The 19,764-nt window shown below is 60.0% G+C and overlaps 1 protein-coding gene across 8 annotated transcripts in view; it reads left to right on the top strand.

Annotated features, from left to right (window-relative positions):
- ep300a (E1A binding protein p300 a) overlaps positions 1 to 19,764 on the top strand; it is a 38,224-nt gene that overhangs the window by 4,988 nt on the left and 13,472 nt on the right. For 2 of the 8 annotated variants that reach the window (XM_069196826.1, XM_069196827.1), the window contains exons 3-20: positions 3,165 to 3,799; positions 5,969 to 6,145; positions 7,027 to 7,318; positions 8,343 to 8,456; positions 9,136 to 9,375; positions 10,305 to 10,410; positions 11,159 to 11,296; positions 11,626 to 11,743; positions 12,276 to 12,444; positions 12,559 to 12,702; positions 12,989 to 13,074; positions 13,228 to 13,371; positions 13,808 to 14,290; positions 14,461 to 14,655; positions 14,856 to 15,024; positions 15,243 to 15,394; positions 18,635 to 18,874; positions 19,501 to 19,589. In XM_069196826.1, the coding sequence (XP_069052927.1) occupies positions 3,165 to 3,799; positions 5,969 to 6,145; positions 7,027 to 7,318; positions 8,343 to 8,456; positions 9,136 to 9,375; positions 10,305 to 10,410; positions 11,159 to 11,296; positions 11,626 to 11,743; positions 12,276 to 12,444; positions 12,559 to 12,702; positions 12,989 to 13,074; positions 13,228 to 13,371; positions 13,808 to 14,290; positions 14,461 to 14,655; positions 14,856 to 15,024; positions 15,243 to 15,394; positions 18,635 to 18,874; positions 19,501 to 19,589 (3,691 nt within the window). The remainder of the gene's footprint in view (positions 1 to 3,164; positions 3,800 to 5,968; positions 6,146 to 7,026; positions 7,319 to 8,342; positions 8,457 to 9,135; positions 9,376 to 10,304; positions 10,411 to 11,158; positions 11,297 to 11,625; positions 11,744 to 12,275; positions 12,445 to 12,558; positions 12,703 to 12,988; positions 13,075 to 13,227; positions 13,372 to 13,807; positions 14,291 to 14,460; positions 14,656 to 14,855; positions 15,025 to 15,242; positions 15,395 to 18,634; positions 18,875 to 19,500; positions 19,590 to 19,764) is intronic. The other 6 variants (XM_069196833.1, XM_069196832.1, XM_069196830.1 and 3 more) reach the window with 4 other exon arrangements.

Genomic DNA, 19,764 nt, shown 5'->3' with positions numbered 1-19,764 from the left:
TCTTTATAACCAGCTTCTCCCCCGGAGTGATGTGCGTTTTCTGGTATGATTGAGCTTGGCCCATTTGTCGGTATGGGTTATCCTACTGTACTTGTCAGGGGTGGGGGGGTCACTTGATGGCATTTGTGGAGCTTCTTTTTCAGAAATTGTACAGTTATCACACCCAGATGCACTGCTTTGGAGCTTTTTATTTATAATCTCCGATGTGCCTATAATGTCTTTTTAACAGCCCGTGAGGAAAATGTGAAACGGAGCGTTCCTTGTTTCGGGGGGTGGGCTGGGGGGGAATGACAATGCTGGTTGAGTGCAGGAGGAGGAAGAGGAGGAGGGCCTGGTGTGTGTGTCCCGAGCCGCTGCCGTCCAGAGATTGTTCGCAGAGTTCCTCGCCCCTGGTTTCTCAAGCAGCAGGTTGTCCTGAAGTGATGCGTGCTTGCCGTGTGAGTTCGGGAGTAGTTTCAGGGCTGTTCACAGCGGAGAAGCGGCGTGAAGCAGTAGGATTTTGAGTTTTCTGGTTTTCCGCTTGTCCTAACTGCGTTATCGTGTTCTGGGCTCTGAGATTCAGGCTCGGGGCAGCCAGGAGAGACGGGCAAACTTGTGTCGAAGTGTGGGTGGTCTCGGGAGAGCATCTTGCCGGCTGGCGGAACTGGCGGAGCGGGGGTACAGCTTGCACAGCACAAGAGCCCCCAAAAGCTGAGGGACGAGAGCAGACGGTGTGGCCTGTGTGTGCCCTCTGTGGCAGTGAGTTCGTTACCCGGCGGGAATGTGGCAGGGCAGGCCCAGAGAGCTCTTTCACCGATCTGGCAGGGCTTAACTGTAAGTGCAGGTCCGTTCCAGAGCCCCGGAATCGCTTTCTTGGGGATCTGAGAACTTCGGGGGGCGCACCGGGCCGAGCTGTAAGCACAATCGGACCCGTTTTGTGCCCGTAAGCAAGGTCCTTCAATCGGGATCGCTCCAGTCGGATGTCCGGCTTTATAAACGGGCACACCTGTAAGTTGCCTAGACGTTAATAAGCGAACTTCGAACAGGGTGTGTGTGTGTGTCCTGTGATGGGCTGGCGTCCTGTCCTGTCCAGGGTGTGTGAGTGTGTGTGTGTCCTGTGATGGGCTGGCGTCCTGTCCTGTCCAGGGTGTGTGAGTGTGTGTGTGTCCTGTGATGGGCTGGTCTCCTGTCCTGTCCAGGGTGTGTGAGTGTGTGTGTGTCCTGTGATGGGCTGGTCTCCTGTCCTGTCCAGGGTGTGTGAGTGTGTGTGTGTCCTGTGATGGGCTGGTCTCCTGTCCTGTCCAGGGTGTGTGAGTGTGTGTGTGTGTCCTGTGATGGGCTGGTCTCCTGTCCTGTCCAGGGTGTGTGAGTGTGTGTGTGTGTGTCCTGTGATGGGCTGGTCTCCTGTCCTGTCCAGGGTGTGTGAGTGTGTGTGTGTGTCCTGTGATGGGCTGGTCTCCTGTCCTGTCCAGGGTGTGTGAGTGTGTGTGTGTGTCCTGTGATGGGCTGGTCTCCTGTCCTGTCCAGGGTGTGTGAGTGTGTGTGTGTGTCCTGTGATGGGCTGGTCTCCTGTCCTGTCCAGGGTGTGTGAGTGTGTGTGTGTGTCCTGTGATGGGCTGGTCTCCTGTCCTGTCCAGGGTGTGAGTGTGTGTGTGTGTCCTGTGATGGGCTGGTCTCCTGTCCTGTCCAGGGTGTGAGTGTGTGTGTGTGTCCTGTGATAGGCTGGTCTCCTGTCCTGTCCAGGGTGTGTGTGAGTGTGAGTGTGTCCTGTGATGGGCTGGCGTCCTGTCCAGGGTGTGTGAGTGTGTGTGTGTCCTGTGATGGACTGGTGTCCTGTCCAGGGTGTGTGAGTGTGTGTGTGTCCTGTGATGGACTGGTCTCCTGTCCTGTCCAGTGTGTGTGTGTGTGTCCTGTGATGGGCTGGTCTCCTGTCCTGGCCAGGGTGTGTGAGTGTGTGTGTGTTCTGTGATGGGCTGGTCTCCTGTCCTGTCCAGGGTGTGTGAGTGTGTGTGTGTCCTGTGATGGGCTGGTCTCCTGTCCTGTCCAGGGTGTGTGCGTGTGTGTGTGTCCTGTGATGGGCTGGTCTCCTGTCCTGTCCAGGGTGTGTGCGTGTGTGTGTGTCCTGTGATGGGCTGGCGTCCTGTCCTGTCCAGGGTGTGTGAGTGTGTGTGTGTCCTGTGATGGGCTGGCGTCCTGTCCTGTCCAGGGTGTGTGAGTGTGTGTGTGTCCTGTGATGGGCTGGCGTCCTCTCCTGTTCAGGGTGTGTGAGTGTGTGTCCTGTGATGGGCTGGCGTCTTGTCCAGGGTTTGTGAGTGTGTGTGTGTCCTGTGATGGGCTGGTGTCTTGTCCTGTCCAGGGTGTGTGTGTGAGTGTGTGTCCTGTGATGGGCTGGCGTCCTGTCCAGGGTGTGTGAGTGTGTGTGTGTCCTGTGATGGGCTGGTCTCTTGTCCTGTCCAGGGTGTGTGTGTGTGTGCCCTGTGATGGGCTGGCGTACTGTCCAGGGTGTGTCCTGTGATGGACTGTGATGGGCTGGCGTCCTGTCCAGAGTGTGTGTGAGTGTGTGCCCTGTGATGGGCTGGCGTCCTGTCCAGGTTGTGTCCTGTGATGGACTGTGATGGGCTGGTGTACCCCGGTGTACCTTGTGCCTGTTGCTTGCTGGAACAGGCTCTGGCTCCCCTGCACCCCTGGACTGGAAGAAGCAGCGGTCAGAAAGTGGATGGAGTCCGTGGGGTCTGCCTGGCCCGCTGCCGAGAGAGGCTAGTGTCAGGCGCTCTGTGGGCGCGGGGAAGACGGAGAGCTGCTTCCCTGGATGAAGGACGGGGGTGGGGGCGGGGAGACCTGGCGCTGGGCGTGAAGAAGTGCCTCTCGGTCTTTATTTGGAGGGGGGAGGTCACTGCCCAGGGGCGGGGCTCGTCGGTGTGTCGTGTGGGTGCAGAGGGGGTGGTATGCGCCCCACGCAGCGTGACCCGAGCGGCCGGGCGCGAGGATGTCGGGCGTTCGGGTCGGTGCCCCGTGGGGTTGGTCTCCTCGGGGCGCAGTCGCCCGCCGCACGTGCCCCCCAAGGTCTGGGTGGGGGGGGCTGTTCTAGGTTAATAGGTGCGGTCGGTTCCGGTGAAAAGGCACTGGAGTTCAGAAGGGGGGGTCCAGCGAAGTGTCGCCGCCTAACGCCTCCGCCCCTCTTGCAGATTTCGGCTCGCTCTTCGACCTGGAGCACGACCTGCCTGACGAGCTCATCAGCTCCACGGACCTGGGTCTGGCCAATGGCGGGGACCTGGGGCAGCTGCACACCAGCCTGGGCGGCGTGGGCGCGCCGGGGGGCCAGGACGCGGCCGCCAAGCACAAGCAGCTCTCCGAGCTCCTGCGGCCCGGCATCACCGCCGGCCTGGGGGGCCCGCCCCCGGGGCAGCAGGCCGGCGGAGGGGGCCCCCTGGGGCTCCTCAACAACATGAAGAGCTCGCCGGGCGGCGCGGGGATGGGGCAGCACCTCGCTGGCCCGGCCGTCATGATGCCCGGCCAGCAGCAGCAGCAGCCCGGCATGAACAGGGGCATGCTGGGACCTGGGCCCCAGAAGGGCAACGGACAGCAGCCGCCGCAGGGGCCCAACGCCCCCTCGCAAGGCATGATGGGAGGCCAGGTGATGAACGGCTCTCCCCGAATGGACAGGCCGAACATGAGCTTTCAGAACACGGCGCTGGGGGGCGCCAACAACCTGTTGGCGGAGACGTTGCAGCAGCAGCAGCAGCAGGGGGCGGCGCAGCAGATGGGAGGGCCCGCCGGCCAGCCTGGCCTGAGGGGGCCGCAGCCCGGCACGCTGAGCAAGGTAAGGAGGCCTTCGGCCCGGCCCAGATAGACCGGGGAACCTCGTGGACTGGGGACGGGAGAGCTCTGTGCTCCCCCGCGCAGGGGTGGCGGGAGCGAGCGCCGGCCTGTGTGCGTGGCTGAGCCAACCGTTACTGTAGGCATCTGGGCAGGAGCAGGGGGTGCAGCTGAGCCACAGATCCTTCTCCGTACTTTGTGGGCTTTCGTGACCCAGATGTGTTAATCTGAGGTTCCTGACGGGGCTGCTACTGTAAGACCTGCGCCTTTCCTTGGATCTGTGACTGGGACAACTGGGAAGGCTCTGTCTGGAGTTTGAACAAGACGTGCGATTCGGCATGCTGGTTTAAAACGTGACTTGTAGTTTCGTTAGCGGCTGGACTGCAGTGCCCAGAGATTAAATTCTTCTCAAGCATGCCCTGAAGTAGATCTTCAGTGTACGGTGCTAAGCCTGAGACATTTTGCGTTGTTTTTCTCAAACCGGGTCGATATTTTCCTTCTTCCCGAGGAAGCGCAGCCCTGTGGTGGTATACTGAAGTTTTAGCTGTTTCCCCCGAAGCTCACCTGTTGAAGCTGTTGCTCTGAGGTACCTCAAGTAGCGTGTCGAGAGGGACACGTGTGTACTCCTTACAGATCACCCGCGAGTCCGTTAGGTTTGGTAACTTTATTAAAGCAGCAGAAAACCCGACTGAAGGCGATGAGTTAGTTTTGTGCTCGGAACACACTCATTGGAATTGTTAAACATCTCAGATATCTAGGACGTGGTATTATAGAAATGTCCTTTGAATCACCAGTTCCTGAGGGTCTGGGACACTTTACGATCAATTAAACACTTAAGTGATCTAGAGATCATTTGGAACAAAAATAAAAGTATCCTTCAGGTCTCTGGGTAGCATTGAAATGTTACTTGATTACTTAAGTCTTCTTAATCTTTAAACAACCGTAGACAGATTTATAAGACCGACTAGACTGGGGCTCTGCAGGATGAGGGTTGGAGATCTCTGTTTTAGGATGACCTATAGACTAACTGGATTGGGGACCAAGAGCAGGGCTGGAGACCGCTGAGTTAGGGTGACCTGTAAGAATGACTGGACCGTAGCTCCCCAGGAAAAGTGTCTGTCTATGTGGACTGACTCTGACACACTGCTCCGAGTTGCCTGTGGTTTCTGCTGCTTGTTGCTGAACCAGTCCTGTGTGAAGTGTCCCGTCGGACAGCAGCCAGCGGTGCTGTGGTGGCCTGAGGAGCAGGTTTTGTGCAGGAGGTCTGGGATGTCTGCCAGAGCACTGGTGCTCAACCAGTGTGCCTTCAGTCCAGCCATCGATGGGGGAGCAGAGTGTGTGGCTCTGTGATCATGGCGCAGTGCTGCTGTTACTGGGGGAGCAGAGTGTGTGGCTCTGTGATCGTGGTTCTGTCCTGCCATTACTGGGGGAGCAGTGTGTCTGGCTCTGTGATCGTGGCACAGTCCTGCTGTTACTGGGGGGGCAGGGTGTGTGGCTCTGTAATCGTGGCCAATGTCTTGCCATTGTCGGGGGAGCAGTGTGTCTGGCTCGGTGATCGTGGCGCTGTCCTGCTGTTACTGGGGAGGCAGGGTATGTGGCTCGGTGATCGTGGCGGTGACCTGCTGTAACTGGGGGAGCAGCGTGTGTTGTTCTGGGATCGTGGTGCTGTCCTGCGATTTCTGGGGGAGCAGTGTGTCTGGCTCGGTGATTGGGGCTCTGTGATCGTGGTGCTGTCCTGCTGTTACTGGGGGAGCAGCGTGTGTGGCTCGGCGATCGTGGCGCTGTCCTGTTGTTCCTGGGGCAGCAGCGTGTGTGGCTCGGTGATCGTGAGGCTGTCCTGTCATTACTGGGGCAGCAGCGTGTGTGGCTCGGTGATCGTGGCGCTGTCCTGCCATTCTGTCCCAAAACTCGGCTGTGGTCCAGAAGAAGCCAGACATGTCCATGGGCTGGCGCAGCGAGCCGGTTCTCTGCAGTAGCATGTGTGCGCCTGTTGTGGGGTTTCTGTCACTTTTTTAGCTGAATTCCAGGCTACCTCTCTTCCTCTGCAGCTGACTTGAAGTTGATTGAAACAGGCCGTTTTTGAAAGCGTTGGTCAGCCTAGAGCTTTGCCTGTGTTGTCTTTTTGCTCATTCTTCCCTCCACTCCTATGCACTCTTCTCCTCCCCCCTCTCAGATGGGCATGATGAACAGCCCCGGGCCCTACGGCTCCCCCTACGGTCAGGGCTCTGGCCCGGCGATGAGCGGCGCAGGGCTGGGCCCTCAGCTGCAGAACAAAGCCGGCCTGCCCAACAGCCTGGCCCAGTTCAGCCTGGAGAAGAAGACCCCTCCTGGGCAGGGGATGGCTGGCATGGTGAGGACAGGGGCGCCCTCGTGTCTGCCTGTGTGTGTGTGTGTCACCTGGGAGGACTGGAGATCGATCTTATGTGTGTGTGGTCACCTGGGACGGCTGGAGAGTGATCCTGTGTGTGTGTGGGGGGGGGGGGGGGTCATCTGGGAGGACTGGAGATCGATCTTGTGTGTGTGTGTGTGGGTCACCTGGGAGGACTGAAGATCGATCTTGTGTGTGTGTGTGTGGGTCACCTGGGAGGACTGAAGATCGATCTTGTGTGTGTGTGTGTGGGTCACCTGGGAGGACTGAAGATCGATCTTGTGTGTGTGTGTGTGGGTCACCTGGGAGGACTGGAGATCGATCTTGTGTGTGTGTGTGGGTCACCTGGGAGGACTAGAGATCGATCTTGTGTGTGTGTGTGTGGGTCACCTGGGAGGACTGGAGATCGATCTTATGTGTGTGTGTGGGTCACCTGGGAGGACTAGAGATCGATCTTGTGTGTGTGTGTGTGGTCACCTGGCAGGACTGGAGATCGATCTTATGTGTGTGTGTGGGTCACCTGGGAGGACTGGAGATTGAACCTGACTCTGTGTGTGTGTGGTCACCTGGCAGGACTGGAGATTGATCTTGTGTGTGTGTGTGGGGGGGGTGTCGTCATGTTGTCCGCCTGGTTCCTCTGTGGATGAAGGCGATGCAGAGAGGGCAAGGCCCCTGTAGCGGAGTCTTCGTCTTCATCACCCGGCGCCGGCCCCTTGTGTGCAGAGGCTCGCTCGACGAAAGTGAGACCGCTCGGGCCGAGCGCGGGGGGGGCCTGGCGCGAGTCGTGCTGCGGTCCGACCCGCCGACCCGGCGTCTTTCCGCCCCCGTGCGCCTCTCACGTTTCCTCTTCCTGTCCCCCCCAGGCGCCCCAGCAGCCCTCTCCCGTGCCGGCAGGGGGGATGGTGTCCGCGCCCCCCGGCTCCCAGGGCCTGGGCTCGGCGGCGGCGGCGGCGGCGGGGGCGGCGCCCCCCACGGCCGACCCGGAGAAGCGCAAGCTGATCCAGCAGCAGCTGGTGCTCCTGCTCCACGCCCACAAGTGCCAGCGCCGGGAGCAGGCCAACGGCGAGGTGCGCCAGTGCAACCTGCCCCACTGCCGCACCATGAAGAACGTGCTGAACCACATGACGCACTGCCAGGCCGGCAAGACCTGCCAGGGTACGGGACCCTCTCGCTCCGTCTCCTCACGGCTGTCCACACAGGCCAGCGCTGCTCTTGAGCTCTCCTCTCTCTGTCTCTCTGACTGCTCCTCTGTCTGTCCTTTTCTCCTCACGGCTGTCCACACAGGCCAGCGCTGCTCTTGAGCTCTCCTCTCTCTGTCTCTCTGACTGCTCCTCTGTCTGTCCTTTTCTCCTCACGGCTGTCCACACACAAGCCAGCGCTGCTCTTGAGCTCTCCTCTCTCTGTCTCTGACTGCTCCTCTGTCTGTCCTTTTCTCCTCACGGCTGTCCACACAGGCCAGCGCTGCTCTTGAGCTCTCCTCTCTCTGTCTCTCTCTGACTGCTCCTCTGTCTGTCCTTTTCTCCTCACGGCTGTCCACACACAAGCCAGCGCTGCTCTTGAGCTCTCCTCTCTCTGTCTCTGACTGCTCCTCTGTCTGTCCTTTTCTCCTCACGGCTGTCCACACACAGGCCAGCGCTGCTCTTGAGCTCTCCTCTCTCTGTCTCTGACTGCTCCTCTGTCTGTCCTTTTCTCCTCACGGCTGTCCACACAGGCCAGCGCTGCTCTTGAGCTCTCCTCTCTCTGTCTCTCTGACTGCTCCTCTGTCTGTCCTTTTCTCCTCACGGCTGTCCACACAGGCCAGCGCTGCTCTTGAGCTCTCCTCTCTCTGTCTCTCTCTAACTGCTCCTCTGTCTGTCCTTTTCTCCTCACGGCTGTCCACACACAGGCCAGCGCTGCTCTTGAGCTCTCCTCTCTCTGTCTCTCTCTGACTGCACCTCTGTCTCCCCAAGATCGCCGACACACAGGCACACCCCTCGATCTCTGATGGCTCCTCTTGGTCTTTTTCTCCTCACGATGGTCCACACACACAGGCCCATGCCAGTCCTTAACTCTCCTCAATCTCTCTCTCTGACAGCTCCTCTTTTTTCCCCAAGGCCGGCTCACCTCGCTCTGTCCCCCTCCCCCGAGCCGAGTTGGCGGTCTCTCCTCTCTCACTCATGCCCGTCTCTCCCCTCCGCAGTCGCACACTGTGCCTCCTCCCGGCAGATCATCTCCCACTGGAAGAACTGCACGCGGCACGACTGTCCGGTGTGCCTGCCGCTGAAGAACGCAGGAGACAAACGGAACCAGCAGTGTGAGTGTCTCTCTCTCTCGGCCTGCCTGCCCTGTGTTTCCTCGTGCCGTTGATCGGCCGGGCAGGCGCCCTTATCCGGCCCAAGCCGCGCGCCCGGCACCGGTGCGGCTCGGGCGAGCACGGAGGTGATCCGGCAGCGGGGCGGGGGCTTCTGCTTCTGGCCGGTCCGCTCTGTGGTCCTGAGGGAGCCCAGCGTGTCCGGGGGTTGTGGCGGCGCGCCGGTTCTCCACAGTGGCATGCGTGTGCCCGCTGTGGGGGTGTTTGTACCTTTTTTTGGGGGCTGAATTATAACCACCCCAGCTTTAACGGCCCCGGTGAAAGTCCCCTGTTCCGGTCTTGGTGGTTATCATCTCTTTGTGACCTGTTTTTACACCTCCTGCACAAATATAGGCTAGCTCTCTCCCCCCAGCAGCCGACTTCAGGCTGATTGAAATAGGCCGTTTTCAGGTGTCAGATTTTATTTTTTTAGACAGTAGTTAACGTAGAACTTGGCGTATGTGGTCGTACAGCAGCACAAGTGAAATACGTGTGTGTGTGTGTGTGTTTCGGTCACTTTGTCACTCAGTCGCACGTCCGGCAGTCTGTCTCTGTATGAACGCCAGTCGTTTTCTCCCTGTCGGCCTCTGCGCTACAGGGTCCCAGGACCACAGGACTGACCCCCCCCTCTCTCCCTCTTCAGCTCTCTTGGGCGGGGCAGGAGTTGGCCTGGGCAGCGCCCTGGGCTCCGTGTCCGGGGGCCAGCAGTCGGCGCCCAGCCTGAACCCGCCGAGCCAGATCGACCCCAGCTCCATCGAGAGGGCCTACGCCGCCCTGGGCCTCACCTACCAGGGCACCCAGATCCAGCCACCACCCCCCCAGGCGCAGCTGCCCTCGCAGGGCATGCAGGGGCAGCCCGGGATGAGGCCCCTCAACACGATGGGTGAGTCCCTTGGCGTTGTCCCTGCCGATGGGGACGAGAGCAGGACGCTGGGCAGGTAGATTAATACATGTATGTGCCACCCACCTGTACCCAGGCAGTGGGTGTTGAAAGGTGAGGCACAGGACAGCAGAGGAGACCTGGAAGGCTCAGTGCAGAGCAGACTAATATTGTTATTCATAACAATAGCTTACACTTATAACTTTTACTTATGTATACACTTAACCTGCTTTCTGGACACACCACTGAAAGCCCTGTACCTGTAACAGAGACTCTACTCTGTACCCCACCTGGATGATGCTCCAGTCGCTCACCACACACCAGCTCTCAGCGGGGAGGAGAGCAGAGTGATGGAGCCAGTTCAGAGAGGGGGGTTATTAGGAGGACATGACTGGTAAAGGCCAGGAGGGTACATTGGCCAGGACACTGTGGTTACACCCCTACTCTTTTCGGGAAATGCCCTGGGATTTTTAATGGCCACAGAGAGTCGGGACCTCGGTTTTACACCTCCCCTGAAGACTTGTTTAATAATTTCAGCGTCCAGGACCAAGTTTAATGTCCAAGATGCCACCTCCCTCGTTTTATGGCGAACTGTCACGTTAAATGCCAGAAGGTTTTCATATGCCATCTCTGGGACGTTTTGACTAGCATTAAAGTCCTTGAGTCTTTGAATTAAAAACAGCCTCTGACTGCCTTTCTTACAGATGTTGTCTATAGTCTCACTGTGACCCAGCCTCTGATCACTACGTGCTCCCAGATACTTAAAACTCTCCACAGCCTCTACAGACTGACCCTTGAGGATTGTTGTCTGCAGGGAGTGCCCTTCGTCAGTTTTAGCATTGGAAAGGAGGGAGTCGGGCGAAGAGGGGCGATGGTGGTGACGGTGGCGATTGCCTCTCACGCCCTCTCATGTCCTCTCTTTCTCTCCTCAGGGGGGAACGCTATGGGGGTGAACGGGGGTGTCGGGGTCCAGCCCCCCAACCAGCAGTCCAGCCTGTTGCAGGACGCCATGCTGCACCCCAACATGAACTCGCAAAAGTAAGTGTGGAAGAACTCAAGGCCGATCCTCCCGAAGATCCCTCTCCTCCCTCCTCTTGGCTTTGACATGCCTGTGGGACGTGACGTCCAGACGGCGGTTCACCAGGAACTGCTGCTGAGCTCCTCAAGGGGTTATTCTTATAGCTCGGGGCTGGAAGGAGAGCGTTTCAGACCGCGAAGACCGTAGAATCCACACAGTAACTTGTAAAAACCTCCGACTGACACCGCAACGCAGACTTTCCGGGTCTGCGCAGCGCCACGTTCTGCGCTTCAGAGCGGGCAGCAACACTTGCCGGTGCGGGGAAGCGAACCTCTTGAGCTGTCAACACGCCGGCTTGTAAATACAGCGAAACGTTGCTCTCGATTTCGAGATGGGTCAGCCAGCTTCTTAACTGTGGGTGCAGATCACGCTGGGGCATTCCTGTGGTGGAATGTCAGCAGTGTAGCCTGTACTCATCCGCTCGTTCATCGCCTTACACTAGTCTACCTCAGCGACTAGTGAGCGAGGAGGGGCTGCCTCGTGTCGCAGTTTGACTCAAACTCGTGCAGCATGGCAGCTACACGGAACTTTTCGCCAGTTTCACAATCTTGTGTTTAATTCGCGAGTTAATTTCATTTTTTGTTTAATTCGCGAGATTTTGCAATGCCGTCAATTAATTTTGCTACCGAGATGTGATAACCTGACTGCAGTTCCCCTTTGAGCCGAGACCAATGCGACGTGTCCTCTCTCTCCCTCTCTCTCTCTCAGTCCCCTGCTGAGCGACGGCGGTGCAGTGGGCAGTCTGGGCTCGATGCCCACGGCGACGCCCCCGTCAGTGGGCGGCATGCGGAAGTCCTGGCACGAGGACATCACCCAGGACCTGCGCAACCACCTGGTGCACAAGCTGTGAGTCCCAGCAGGGCGGCGCTCTCCCTCCCCCCTCCCCCTCCCCGAGGCAGCTCACCGGCCGTGTGCGCGTCAGTGTCGCGAAGGGCAGCACCCAGGGGTGTGTCGTCTGAGCCAGGAGCTCCTTCCCGGTCTCGCCGACTCTCAAACGAAGGGGGGAGTTATCAATCTGTCTGCCCTTCGGCGGGGCTGATGTATAGCGCGCCGCCAGTACCGGTGTCACTGCGGCGGGGCTGTGAGCTGTTCTCTCGTCCTTGTCCGTCTCCCTCTCCTCTCCTCTCCTCTCCTGTCGCTCCGGATTAACCACCCTCTGCTCCTGTGCCGTGCAGCGTGCAGGCCATCTTCCCCACGCCGGACCCGGCCGCCCTGAAGGACAGGCGCATGGAGAATCTGGTGGCCTACGCCCGCAAGGTGGAGGGGGACATGTACGAGTCCGCCAACAACCGGGTACGTGGGTCCCCGAGACGCGCTTGGGCGGGCGGGGCGCGTGCCGGCGTACAAAGACACGCCGACGACCGCGGCAGAGACCAGCGGCGCTCCGCGCACGCAGTGTGCGCAAATGGGAACGGCCTCTGACAGCCGTCTCTGAATCTGGAACTTTGTGTCCTTATGCGCCTATGTCGCTGGCCAGAGGGCAGCAGAGAGCCAAGCGAGACACCAGGATGATTGGTGTGCTTGGCTGTACTCCCGGCCTTACTGAGACAGCGAGTTGTGAAAGTGTCCTGCAGTAGAGGGGGGCTGTAGTCCCAGTAATCCCCCTATCCCCCCGTAACGCCTTTCTGTGAGAGATCGAGCTGCACAAGCAGCTGCTGCCTAAGCACACCGTCATAATCCCCCACTCGCACACCTGTAGATGCAGCAAGAACGTTTTTAAAGACCGCTGCCCGAGGTCGTTAAAGGCGCCTTCCCCGCGCGCGCGCTGGGACCACGGAGCAGCGCCCGAAGCCCTCAACCGCGCACTTGTCCTCTCCTTCCCCAGGGGGAGTACTACCACCTCCTGGCCGAGAAGATCTACAAGATCCAGAAGGAGCTGGAGGAGAAGCGGCGCACGAGGCTGCAGAAGCAGGGCATGATGCCCTCCCAGCCCCAGCCCAGCCTGCCCCCCTCCGCCCTGGCGCAGGCGGCCGCGCCCCCCGGCCTCTCGCCCAGTGAGTACCCCCCCCACGCCTCTCTTTAGCTAGACGTACCCAAGAACGGGGAGCAGGATTGGCGTTGCGGTCGGGCTTACTCTTCTGCCTCTCTCCCTCTCCCCCCCTCCCCAGACGGCCCTCACTCGGACCCGTCCCTGGTCCGCCCCGCTGGGCCCGGCCAGATGGTGAACAGGATGCAGAACCCCGCAGGTAGGGGGCAGCACGGTGAGCAGTGTCCCGGCGGCCTTGACGAGGAAGCGTGCGTGTGTGTGTGTGGTGAGTCTGTGCCCTGGTGCCGGTGCCTGCCTGCCTGGCTGCGCTGTGCTGCGCAGGTGTGGCTGCGGCTCCCGTGGACGAAGGCTGTGTAATGGGTGCTGGCGTTTCGAAGGGGCGGAAGTTAAGCCATTACTGCCAGTACCACTGCGACAGGGGAGCGAGCTCTCCCTGCATGCTAACTGCCCTCTGCCCGGGTGAGGCCAGGTGTGGCCACTGTGACAGGGGTCGGGTGCCGGCAGGTTTGGGGGGGCGCTATATAACCCGAGCCTCTTGTGTTTCCTTCCAGGGATGAGCCAGTTTGGCCAGATGGGGATGCAGAGCTTGGGCCAGAGGTCCACCCCCCCACTCCAGCATAATGCACCCCTCAACCAGGTGAGGACCCCGGGACAGGAAGTAACTTCTTAAACGTGCTGGGACAGGAAGTGACTTCTTATACGCAGGTCTCGCCAGGGTGGACGTTGTGTGTGCGTGTCCCCCCCCACTCCCTCGGTTCTGAACGCCTGTCTGTGTGCCGTTCTCTTTCAGATGGGCATGGGCCCTCCTCGGATGGGCCAGCCCGGTGTGAACCAGCACCAGAACCAGTACCTGCCCTCGGGACAGTTCCCCGGCTCGGGCCCCGGTGGGCTCGGCGCAGGGCCGGTGGGCTTGGCACAGCCTGGCATCTCTCAGGTAGGCACAGCTGACGGGGAGGCGATGTCGCCGGCGAGCTTGCTGGGGCAATAGGGCAGGATCGGGACTTCCACCTACCTCGGGAGCCCCGGCCAACCTCGTCCGGGTGTTACCTGGCTGCGCGATGACTTCGCTCGTTGTAGCGCTCTGATGAAGGGAAACATTAATCCTGGAGCTCCGGAGGAGCTCGCTGATCTTCTCCGCTGTCACCAGACTTAGTGTGACGATAGATGTGTTAATAGTAACCCTTACACTTGTCCAGCTCTCTCCTGCACACTCCAGTCCGGAGCTCTGTACAGGTGATGGGGACTCTTCTCCACCACCAGCGCCTGGATGATGCGACACAGCTGTAGAGGGGGTTGCGGGTTTGAAGTGGTGTGTGTGTGTACCTGGAGTGATCTACATGTCTCTTACTGTTTCTCTCGTTTCTCCCCAGTCTCAGATGCCCACACCTCCGTCTCTCCAAGTGAGCAGTCCGGTGGCGGCGGCTAATTCTGGGGGCTCAGTGGGCTCTCTGGGGCCGGGGAGCGTGGGTGGGGCCCCCACTCCCCAGCCGAACTCCCTCCCCATGTGTGGGCCCCCTCTACCCCAGCCGCCCATGCGGCAGAACTCCCCCTCCCCCGCCCGCAGCCTCACCCCCACCCCGCACCCCACCCCGCCGGGGCTGGGGTCACAGACCCCCCAGCCCCAGACTCCCACTCCGCCGCAGCTCGGCCCCCCGGCCCAGCAGACCCCCCAGCAGCAGCAGCTGCCCCAGGGCACGCCCCAGCCACTGGGGGCGCCGCTGAGCTCGGACAAGCCGGGCCAGATGCAGCAGCAGCAGCAGCAGCACACGGTGTCTACTGCACCCCAGCCTGGGCTGGGCTCCTCCACGCCCACCCCTACCACAGCCCTGCCTCCCCAGCACCCACGAACTCCGGTGAGCCCTGGCACACTTGAGGATTTGGAATCGGTGATCTGTTAGCTACCACCGCGTTTTCTCACCTATCTAAATGTTTAAGAGGGGAGCCTCATCGTTTGTGACTTTTCTCTTGACCTGCAGTCTGGCGTGTCCGTAACTAACCTGTCCTCGTCTCCCTCGCTCTCCAGCTGTCCCAGAAGTCCTCGATCAACGCCGACGGCCAGGTGTCTAACCCGGCCTCGGTCAGCAGTGTGGACGTCGGTTCCCAGCAGCCCCCTGCCGAGGCCTCCAATCACGAGGTGAAGATGGAGGTCAAACAGGAAGAGGAGGAGTCCGAGGGCACGGGGATCAAGAGCGAGATCAAGACGGAGGAGAAACCTGAGGTGAGGGGGGCGCCTTCGAGGATCGCCCGGGGGGGGGTCGTGGACGAAGCCGGAGTGACCCGCAGGTGTAATGGACCCGGGCTCGTGAGCCGATGCAGAATGTGTGGAGACCACAAAAGACGTACCTGCTGTACGCGAGTAGATCCAGGTCCTGCAGCAGTGTTCATTTCTCCTCCCTCTGTCTTTCCCTGCGCCTCCAGATCAAGAAGGAGGAGCCAGCCGGAGGGGAGGGGTGCAAGGCGGAGCCTATGGAGGCGTCGTCAGGGCCTCCGGGGGAGGACAGGAAGGCGGAGCCTAAGGAGGAAGAGGAGGGGTCGGGCTCCCCGGCCACTCACAGCTCCCCTTTCAACGCCCAGAGCAAGAGGAAAAGTACGAGCCGCGCCGCGCCGCCCCGACCCCGAATCTCGAGTCTCGCGCGTCCCGGTCTCGCTCGTGTCGCGTTGTCGGGCTGCGTCAGCCGTTCGTGTGCTCTTCATTGAGTCAGGGTAAAGGGTGACCTCGTCCTTGACGTTTTCCCTGTTTTCCCTTCCCCACGTTCCGTCCCCTCCCTCCCTCCCTCCCTCTCTCTCTCTCTGTCTGTGTCCCAGTCTTTAAGCCGGAGGAGCTGCGGCAGGCCCTGATGCCCACCCTGGAGGCTCTGTACCGCCAGGACCCTGAGTCTCTGCCCTTCCGGCAGCCTGTGGACCCCCAGTTACTGGGAATACCCGTACGTATTCGAGCTAGTAACCGAACTAACCTGGTAAGGGACTGCGCTGGCTTCGTTTGCTCCTCAGAATCCCTCTCTCTCTCTCTCTCTCTCCCCTCTGCCCTTCACTCTCTCCTTTCCACGGGTGCGAGCGGCGTTGTCTGTGTGGTGGTGGGGGGGTTTCATGTGCGCGTGCGTTGTCCCTGTCCAGCTACCAAAACCCCCCACCCCTCGTCTCGCCGTCTGTGTGTGCGACTGGGAGCAGCACATCGCTGGTGTGGAGCGCGTGACCGGCCTGCCCCTGGCTTCCGCACGGCATGAGCTGTGTGTCCGTGTTGACGTGTAGCACGTGGTGGTTGTTGTCGAGTGGGTCGTTGTGCATTAAACGTGTTGGTGTGTGTGTGTGTGTGGAGTGGATTGTGCGGTGATTCGTGTGCTTTGGTTTTCTGTGTGTTCTCCTTTTTTCTAATCCTCCTCTGTCACACATGCTTGTTATTTAATGGAATAATGTAATACTCCCAAAATATTTCTCTCCCGATAACGGCCCCAGGGCATTCTCTGGTAAATTCGCTGTACGCTATACTGTACACAACAGACTCTCAGGATTGGGAACCTTACGAGATGTTATCCTAGTTTTACAAAACAAACCCGTCAAGTTTTGTGAGATTCCTGGGTAGAGCAGAGGTTTGATCCATACGTTATTGGAGGTCCACTTCAGTGGGGTGTGTCTTCTGTCCTCTTGGTTTCCTGGTTTGTTTTACACATTCCCAGGGTGCTTTTCCATGTCCCGGAGAACTGCGAGTTCTGTAGCCTAGTTCACGATCCCGGGTCACTGTGGCTCGGTTCCCCTGCAAGTGTCTGTGGGTTCCGGGCCAGAGAGCCCGGTTCACCACTGAGTTCTGGGTCGTTTGTTGGGGTAGAGAGACATCACTTGAGATCGCACCTCTGTGGTGTGCGAAACGGTCCCAGAAAGTGAGAACCAGAATGTAATATTTGTATAGCCTGGAGAGCTTTTAACATGTTACCCAGAAGTTCTCCAGTTTCTGGTACTTCCCAAATGCTCGGAGTGTGTGTGTGTGTTCCAAACCCGGATTTTTCACATGACTGGAAGTTGTTCTGGAAGAATCGGATCACAAGTTCGCACCCGGGAAGTGCTGCGGGCCGGAAACCTGTTGAAATATTTTACGGAGTGTTACATTATTTTGTGAGGACTTTTTTTGCGAGCTTTGAAGCTTTCCCAAGCTTTTTAGCTTTGCTTGAATCCGACACCCTCTTTTCGCCTTTTTTTTTGTCCCCCCCCCCCCCCCCCCCAAAACAAAATCGCACAATGCTTCACCACCCCGCGGTAGTTGCCCGCCCGTCGCCGCGCGTGACGTGGCGTTGGCACCGGGTGCCGGCCACCCTAGAGCGAAGCCTGCCGAAGCTGGCGCGGGACGCAAGGGGGCGCCGGAGAGGTGGTGGCGGCGGCGGCTGCGGCCCCCCCTCCGGCTCTCCGCCGCAGCACAGGGGGCGAGGACTGAAACACGGGGCTCGCCCGCGGGCCTCCTGTTTGCGCAGACCCCCCCGAGTGAGTGAGTGTGTGCGTGCACGCGCCCCAGTCCTTCCCTGCTCCTCTGTGCTGCGGCAGCGCAGTTGCCGTGTGGATCCGCTCAGGCCCGGAGCCCCCTCCCCCCCTCTCTGTCTCGGAGCTGCCGTCAGCTCCAGGGGTGTGTACGGACATGGCGGGGGGGCGCAGGTACCGCTGTATCCGCAGCACGACCTGCCGGGCTCGTCTGCTCCCCGCCCCAGCGCGGGCCGAGGCCGGGCCGTGTGTCTGTGAGCCCAGAGAGAGAGAGGGAGGGGGGCAGTGCCCGTGTCGGACTCCACCCGGCCAGCGGCCTGCCCGCCGGCCTGCCCTCTGGCCAGAGCAGCCGGGAGCCACCCACCCGTCCACAGATCCGTGATCCGTGATCCGTGATCCGTGATCCGTGATCCGTGATCCGTGATCCGTGATCCGGCGTCCATGTAGACCGGCAGCGTTCAGGGCACAGAGTCGGCCGGGGGGATTCAGAATCACACTGAACAGAAATAAAGGAGGAGAAGATGCCGCAGCCAGTTAAACTCTGAGCTGAAGAGCTGTGAAAGAGGTGGCGTTCCTCAGTGTTGGGGTGGTTGAGAGCCCCCCCAGGACGCCAGCGCCTGTCCGGAGGTGCTGCCGGTTGTGTGTCGACAGTAACGCCCTGCGCGCTCCCGGCGGCCGGCTCGGAGGGCGGGGTGTGTGGTGCGGGCTCTCTGGCGGGCTTCGGCGCGGTTCGCAGGAGGCCGGCTGGCGCGCTGTGGTTCCACGCCGGCGGTACGGGGTGAAATATAACCGCGCCGGGGAGGGGGGGGGGCAGGAGTTGAAGATGACTCCGGCGTGCACCCTGTGAGGCAGGGCGGGGCAGTTGGAATGTGTCGTTGGACATTAATGGCACCATTCTTCGCCAGGAGTGGGGGAGGTTTATTATGGGTTTGGCACGAGGGCTGGACTTCAGCTTTGACCGCCCCCGTTCTGGGTCTCTCTCCGGTCTTCCCAGCCTGTCTCTCTGTCTCTCAGGTTTCCCATTTTCCCTCTCCGATATCTGGCACGCCTTCTCCCTCTTCGTGGACGTGTTCCTGATTTTTAACCTCTGCGTCTTGAGAGTCAGTGTGCCTCTCCTCTCTCGTCAGTCTGGCGTGTTCTCCCGTCTCTTGCTCTTGCATCTTTTCTGCTTCTCTCTCCCTCTCTCCCTCCCTCTCTCTCTCCCCCTCTCCCCCTCTCTCTCTGAAGTCAGGCTGAGAAGTGCCGTGAGATCAGTATCTCTGACCTGCACAGCGCCAGGCAGTGGAACCACGCTCGTTGAACCTCGGCTGCGTTCGAGAAATGTCCAGCGCCCCCTCTCGCGATCTGACCCGCTGCTCCACGGCGGTCCGGCGGCGGCTGTGTTTTTTGTTTGTCTGATGCACCCGGCTTGTTGGCGATCGCTGTGTCTCCGCTGTCCTTGCTTGGCAGTACACTGTTAGCCGCGGCGCAGCCAGCGCGTGTCGGTGATTGTGTTCGTCTGAAACCGTCCCAGGCAGTCCTCAACCTTGCTCTGTGTTTTCTCTCTCTTTCTCTCCTCCCTCCCTGCCACCCGGCTCTCCGATTTATCCACGGATTCTCTTTCCTACCCACGGATACGCCCCCCCCCCCCCAACACACGTACTTTTTTGGGAACCAAATCAAAATGTTTGCCCCTTGGCACGCTGCTCTGGGGGTAACGGACTGTGTGGCGGCACGGCACCTCTCGACCGCAGGACTATTTTGACATTGTGAAGAACCCCATGGACCTGTCCACCATCAAGCGCAAGCTGGACACGGGCCAATACCAGGAGCCCTGGCAGTACGTGGATGACATCTGGCTGATGTTCAACAACGCCTGGCTCTACAATCGCAAGACCTCCCGCGTCTACAAGTACTGCTCCAAGCTGGCCGAGGTCTTCGAGCAGGAGATCGACCCCGTCATGCAGGGGCTGGGCTACTGCTGCGGCAGGAAGGTACGGGCTCTGTGCTGCACTGGGTGGGGGTAGACACTGTGGGTGCTGTAGGGGTGAGGAAGGTATGGACTCTGTGCTGCACTGGGGTGGGGGTAGACACTGTGGGTGCTATAGGGGTGAGGAAGGTACGGACTCTGTGCTGCACTGGGGTGGGGGTAGACACTGTGGGTGCTGTAGGGGTGAGGAAGGTATGGACTCTGTGCTGCACTGGGGTGGGGGTAGACACTGTGGGTGCTGTAGGGGTGAGGAAGGTACGGACTCTGTGCTGCACTGGGGTGGGGGTAGACACTGTGGGTGCTGTAGGGGTGAGGAAGGTATGGACTCTGTGCTGCACTGGGTGGGGGTAGACACTGTGGGTGCTGTAGGGGTGAGGAAGGTATGGACTCTGTGCTGCACTGGGTGGGGGTAGACACTGTGGGTGCTGTAGGGGTGAGGAAGGTATGGACTCTGTGCTGCACTGGGGGTCAGGATGGACTAGTCCTGGTGCCGAGGGAACTGGGGCTGAAAGGCTTGTGTTTGTGTTGTACCGACTGTGACTGCCCTCGGCGGAGAATGTGGGGGTGGGGGTGTGTCGGGGTGTCCGGCCCCGAACCTCCGATCCTCACCTTCCTCTCTCTGCCGCGCAGCTGGAGTTTTCCCCTCAGACCCTGTGCTGCTACGGGAAGCAGCTGTGCACGATCCCCCGAGACGCCGCCTACTTCAGCTACCAGAACAGGTGAGCGAGAGGACAGGGCGCCGGCAGACAGGCCCACCTCGGGGTTTTGGTTGTAACTAGCTAACTGGCCGCAGGACCCCCTCCTCCGAGCCTTTCTCGGACGAAGCCGGAGCTCCGGCTTTGACATGGCTGGGCAGCCCGGGCCGCTCGTTCCACGCTCCCACCACCCTCTGTG

This window comes from Lepisosteus oculatus, chromosome 12 (genome assembly GCF_040954835.1).
Source record: "Lepisosteus oculatus isolate fLepOcu1 chromosome 12, fLepOcu1.hap2, whole genome shotgun sequence".
NCBI lineage: Eukaryota > Metazoa > Chordata > Actinopteri > Semionotiformes > Lepisosteidae > Lepisosteus > Lepisosteus oculatus.
The sequence above is the reverse complement of the archived record's forward strand: the minus strand, read 5'-3'. Positions and strand labels throughout refer to the sequence as shown.